General features: G+C 54.8%; 1 protein-coding gene across 1 annotated transcript in view; it reads left to right on the top strand.

The window, feature by feature from the left end:
- CDHR2 (cadherin related family member 2) overlaps nucleotides 1-6,000 on the top strand; it is a 36,881-nt gene that overhangs the window by 19,140 nt on the left and 11,741 nt on the right. Inside the window, exons 8-16 of the mRNA XM_024742187.1 lie at nucleotides 465-590; nucleotides 667-813; nucleotides 894-969; nucleotides 1,069-1,184; nucleotides 1,306-1,539; nucleotides 2,468-2,623; nucleotides 2,707-2,868; nucleotides 3,182-3,243; nucleotides 3,514-3,757. Of these exons, the coding sequence (XP_024597955.1) occupies nucleotides 465-590; nucleotides 667-813; nucleotides 894-969; nucleotides 1,069-1,184; nucleotides 1,306-1,539; nucleotides 2,468-2,623; nucleotides 2,707-2,868; nucleotides 3,182-3,243; nucleotides 3,514-3,757 (1,323 nt within the window). The remainder of the gene's footprint in view (nucleotides 1-464; nucleotides 591-666; nucleotides 814-893; nucleotides 970-1,068; nucleotides 1,185-1,305; nucleotides 1,540-2,467; nucleotides 2,624-2,706; nucleotides 2,869-3,181; nucleotides 3,244-3,513; nucleotides 3,758-6,000) is intronic.

Raw genomic sequence — 6,000 nt, 5'->3', positions numbered from 1 at the left:
AGCCGCCTAAGGAGGGTGCCTGCTGCACCCTCCTTAGGGTGGGACTCTCCTTCCCACCCTCTCGCCTGGGGCACTGTCTGTGTCTTTGCGCGGTTAGCGTCACACCACCTGGTGGCTGCGGCAATCCTGGCTTCAAAGAAGAGGAAATCAAGGCTCAGAGAGGTCCAGGGTCTTGTCCAAGGTCACAGAGACAGTGGCGGGTGTGACCCCAGTTTCACGAAGACACATTGGCTAGCCACGGCCCCCATCATTGAGCGCCCACTACGTGCCTGGAACCTACCTTAGCTCACTTGACCCTGTTTTCGTCCCACTGAGGTGATATCTAGCCCATTTCCCAGGCTCAGAGAGGTTAAGTGACCTGGTGAGGTTGAGAGCAGGGCCAGGATTCGACCCCAGGTCTCTCAGAGCAGGTCTTGGGGGCAGGGCTGTCTGGGTGAGCCTGGCCTGACTCTGCTCTGCCTCAGGTCATCCCTAGCACGGACAGCAGTGAGTACCTCTTTGGGATCCTGCCCAACGGCTCCATCATCCTCAACGGCAGCCTCAGCTACAACAACAAGAGTGCCTTCTATCAGCTGGAGCTGAAGGCCTGTGTGAGTGCAGGCGCAGGCAGGGTCGGGGGCATCGGGACCCGAACCCCCGGCTTCACGGAGACCCATCTCCCGGCAGGACTCAGGCGGCGAGTACAGCAACAGCATCGTCGTCCAGTGCTCCTCGCCTGTCTTCGTGTCCATCTCTGTAATCGATCAGCCGGACCTGGACCCCCAGTTTGTCAGGGAGTTTTACTCGGCCTCTGTGCCTGAGGGTGCACCCCAGGTGTGCCAGGGAACTGGAGGGGTCTGGGTGGAGACAAGAGGTGGGGAAAGGGTCTGGCCACTGACCATCCCTTCTTGCAGGGAACCTCGGTGCTGAAGGTGGAGGCCATGGATGGCGACAGAGGCATCAATGACCCTGTGATCTACAGCATCTCCAGTGAGAATGGGGTGTCTCCAGGCTGGGGCTGAGGCAAGGGAAGGGGTGGGGGCTCCGTCAGAGCCACTGGAAGTAGCTGGTCCTGCTGCCTTTTCCCAGACTCCACAAGGCCTGGCTGGTTCGACATTGGGCCAGACGGGGTGATCAGGGTCAACGGTTCCCTGGACAGAGAGCAGCTGCTGGAGGAGGATGAGGAGGTGCAGGTGCAGGTCACGGTGAGTGAGAGGGCCACTGCCCACTTTGTACCCTGACTTTCTAAACTCTGACCTTTGATCTCAGCTCTCTCTGAATTCTGGTTTTCTGATCTCTGCCTCTCGGCCTCCGCTCTGCTCTCAGGCCACCGAGATGCACCCCAACATCTATGGGCAGGAGGCCAAGGTGAGCATATGGGTCACGTTGAGAGTGACAGATGTCAATGACCACAAACCTGAGTTTTACAGCTGCAGCCTCCCAACCTGCACCTTCACCCCCCAAGAGGCTCAAGTCAACTTCACTGGCTACGTGGACGAGCACGCCTCCACCCGCATCCCCATCGATGACCTCGCCATGGTGGTCTACGACCCAGACAAGGCAGGGGCACCCAGACCATGCGCGGCAGGGCTTGAAGTGATGGTTGGGAGATCGCGTTGGGGGAGGGAAGTGGGGAGTGACCAGCAGAGTGCGGTACCACAGTGCTCGGTGGGGCCATGGGCAACAGTGGTGCTGACCATGAGTGGTGGTCAGAGTTGTTGGGTGACGCTTGGAACTGCTGAGTGATGCTGAGCTGGCTGGTAGTCTTGTGTTCAGGGTGGTGCTACGTGGCGGGGAGCAGAAAGGCAGCACTGAGTGGAGGTTGGTCCTGGATGCTGGGCAATGTTGAGTGGAATGTAATTTTTGGCGGTGTTGAGTAGAGGGGGTAGTGATGTGTGGATGGTGAAGTTGCGGGGTGCTGGGATAGTACTAGGTATTGGGGGATGTGGGCAGTTTTGAGCACAATGTGGTCTGGGTGGCTGTCAAGTTGGAGAGTATTCCTAGGTGGAGGTTGATCCTGAGTGATGGGTGATCTGGGTAGTATCGAACGCTGAATAACTATGGATGGTGTTTGGTAGTATTTGGTGATAATGAGTTGGTACAAAATGTCGACTGGAGGGTGATACTGGGTAGTGGTGGATGGGTGGGTGTGTTGAGATGGTGGTTGGCCTTGACTGGAGAGGGGTGTGGAGTAGAGGGGGTGTGGATAATGGACGGATGCTGGACATTGATGATGTTTGGTGTTGGTATGGGTGGTGGAGGGTGGTGCGTGGTGGCTGGTACGGAAGACTCAAAGGGAGTGAGGGGTGTGTGTCCAGGCGCTGCAGCCCAGGCTGGGGCCTCAGGGAGGTCTTCTTCTGATGAGCCCACATTGACAGGGACTAGTGACTAGCCTATCCTCCTGGGACCTGTGGCCAGGGATTGGGAGAAAGATGCAGGTGGGTACATTGCAGGAGTGGGGTCCCTAATATACAGCCCACGTCTACAGGGCAGCAACGGCACCTTCCTGCTATCCCTCCGGGGCCCTAATGTTGAAGCCTTCAGCGTCTCCCCGGAGCGGGCGGCGGGCTCAGTGGATGTGCAGGTGCTGGTGAGAGCACCGTCGCTGGTGGACTACGAGACACAAACGGTGATGCTGGTGCAGGTGAGGGGTACTCTGGGGCACCACGGAGAGCGGGCCATGGGGTGCTCCAGTCCCAATGTCGCTGCCTCTTCCCCTGTCCTCAGGTCGTGGCCACTGACTCGGTCAGCAGAAGCTCCTCGGTAGCCTTGGTGACCATCCACCTTAGAGACGTTAATGATCACAGGCCCACATTCCCCCACAACCTGTACAACCTCAGTGTCTTCGAGCACAGTGCGGTCGGCTATGTGGTCACCAACAGCATCCAAGTGAGTGATGGGGGACAGGGCTGGGCAGGGCTGGGAGAGATGCGGAGATGGGCAGGGCTGGGAGAGATGCGGAGATGGGCAGGCCTGGGGCTGTGGCCCTGCTGGAGTCCCTGTATCATCTGATGTCAGCGGGGGCCAGCAGGTGTGTATGCGCGTGCGCATGTGTGTGATGTCTACGTGTCAGTCTGAGTGTGTCGGGGGCTGCTCCCTCTGGGTCAGGGAGCAGGACGGCCCTGTCCTCGTCAACTGCACGGTTGACAGTGCAGGTATGGCTTCTGCTCAGTGTCGCATTATCTATCTCTCTGCCTCACAGGCCTCCGACCCAGACACGGGTGAGGAGGGCCGCATCACCTACAGCCTGCTTCCGGGGAATGGGTAAGTTACCCGGGTGGGCAGCGGGCAGGTGGGCGAGGGGGACCCAGGCTCACCTCTCTGCCTCACAGCAGGGCTAGAGGAGTCAGATAAAATATAGGGTACCCAGTTACATTTCAACTTCAGATAAACGATGAATGGGTTTTCTTTTAGTATAAGTAGGTTGCAAATATTCCATGGGATGTCCTGAAATATTTTTCATTGTTTATCTGAAATGCAAATTGAAGTGGGCATCCTGTATCTTTATTTGCTCCATCTGGCCACCCTGCACAGGGTGGACATCTTTGCGGTGGATCCAGGCTCGGGGACAGTGACGGTGAGAAACAGTGAGCTGCTGGATCAGGAGAAGCAGGCCGTGTACTACCTCACGCTGCTGGCCACGGACGGCGGGAACCTGTCGTCCTCCACCACGCTGCAGATCGTTGTGCTGGACATCAATGACAACAAGCCCGTGGTCAGCGGCTCCTACAACATCTTTGTCCAGGAAGAGGAGGGCAATGTCTCCGTGACCATCCAGGTGTGAGCCGGCCTGTAGCTGATGGGTGGGAGGGGCACAAGGCATCAGGCCTGCCTCTGTAGTCATGCTGGTCCTGGGTTGGAATCTGGGCTCTGCTGTGTAGTCCTGAGAAAGTCACTCAGTCTCTCTGGGCCTCCGTTTCTTCTTTGGGAAATGAAGACCATCTCAGTACTTATTCCCTGGGTCATAACGGATGTAAAGTGCTCGGCACAAGGCCTAGCACAGAGCAAGCCCTCAGAAACATATTGCTCTTTTAAATTCAGACGCCTGCCTCATTCCAAAAAGGATTTGAGGTGGCTTAGATTTAAAAGTGTGATAAAAGAAATAAGGGAAAAGAGAAAATAAGGACGGTATTTTTTTAAAGTGCACAAAGGTAGAAGCCATACAATTGCTAAGAGTGGGCTGAATACTCAGTTCTGAGCTTCCTAATGGCCAAAGCAAAAATGGAAATGAGATCAGTGGTCAGGTTCACAGACTCTGTGAGATAAAAACGCACTACTGGCTCCAGAGGAACACTGGAAAGAAGCTTCTCCCCTGATTCTGAGGCCTTCAGAAGCTTCTCCACTGAGTCATCTGTAAGGGGATCTTGTGAGAATTGAGAAACCAGGTCCTCGGAATGACAATCACATGGCCGTGGAGCCCTCCCGTCTTTCTGGGGCTTGTGGTTTCTGGAGTACATTCCCATCCCTGATCTCTTGACAAACTTATGAAGTAGGTGCTCTAATGCTCCCCATTTCACGGAAGGAGAAAACCGAGGCTCAAAGAGGTTAAGTGACTTGTCTGTGGTTATACGGCCAGTCAGTGGCAGTGCTGAAACCTGGGCCTTCCTTCATGCACCTCAGTGCTCCTCACCCTGGTCTGTGAGCTCTTTGGGGCAGGAGCATTTCAGATCTGCTGCCAGAACCGTGGTGCCCAGTGTGAGCCCTGAGAAGTGCTTGGTGAATTAACCAGCCTGAGTTCAGAGTGCCAAGGAATGAACAGACAGAGTTTTTCATTTCATAAACACGATCCCAACAGATCTGAAACAAAAACCTGAAGGTGGCAGTGGGCAGAGAGGAGGGGAAAGAATTGGATCCAAGTGGGACTAGCCTAGCTCTGTATTCAAAGCCATGTTTGCTGAGCACCTACTATGCACCAGGCCCTTTGCTGGGCCCTGGGTCCTCCGAGATGAACCCACCATAATTCCTGCCTTCAGGGAGGGTGGCGGACCATCATCCAAGGGTGTCACTTGTGCTGTACTGAAGGTAGCACAGGGGTTGTGGAGGACCAGGGGAGGCACCAATCTGACCTGGAGTCAAGCAGACAAGGTGTAGAGGGCATTCATGTGCATGTGCAAAGGCCTGGTGGCAGGGAAGAGCATCTTGTGCTCTCCATGCTGGATCACCCCAAAAGCACACATGTGTTCACGACCTTGGTAGGACAGAAACACACACACATACACACACACACACACACACACACAGATTGGATGAAGAATTTCAGCTATTTAAAAAATATAGCACTGAAGTAGTCATCACGGGAAAGTCAGAATCTTGTTGGACTTCACACTTATTTATTTATTTGGCTGTGCCGCATGGCTTGTGGGATTTCAGTTCTCCAACCAGGGCTTGAACCCGGGCTACAGCAGTGTAAGCCCAGAATCCTAACCACTAGGCCACCAGGGAATTCCCCCACACTTTTTTTTTTTTTTTTTTAATTTATGGCTGCGTTGGGTCTTCACTGCTGCGTGAAGTTTTTCTGTAATTGCGTTGAGCGGGGGCTACTCTTCGCTGCGATGAGCGAGTGGCTTCTCTTGCTGCGGAGCACAGGCCCTAGGCGCGCGGGCTTCAGTAGTTGTGGCTCGCAGGTTCCAGAGCACAAGCTCAGTAGTTGTGGCGCACGGGCTTAGTTGCTCCGCGGCATGTGGGATCTTCCCAGACCGCGGCTCGTACTCGTGTCCCCCGCATTGGCAGGCGGATTCTTAACCACTGCGCCACTAGGGAAATCCACACACATACACTTATTTGTGTTTATTTTAAACTTCAACTGTCTATATTATACTGCCCCCACTCCTCCCTTGCCATAAGGGAACTGTCTTGATCGTGGCTCTATTCCCAGTACCTAGAACAGGGCTGAGCATGTAGTAGGTAAACATTTGTGGGATGAATGAGTGACCTCAAGGTTTCAGACCTCAAAAGCTCTTGAAAGCTGGTGGTCTGTCCCTCTCAGATGCAAGACTGAGACTGGGAGATTGGGGAGCATCC

The sequence above is a fragment of the Neophocaena asiaeorientalis genome, unplaced genomic scaffold, assembly GCF_003031525.2.
Source record: "Neophocaena asiaeorientalis asiaeorientalis breed wild unplaced genomic scaffold, Neophocaena_asiaeorientalis_V1.1 scaffold259, whole genome shotgun sequence".
NCBI classification, from domain to species: Eukaryota; Metazoa; Chordata; class Mammalia; order Artiodactyla; family Phocoenidae; genus Neophocaena; species Neophocaena asiaeorientalis.
The sequence above is the reverse complement of the archived record's forward strand: the minus strand, read 5'-3'. Positions and strand labels throughout refer to the sequence as shown.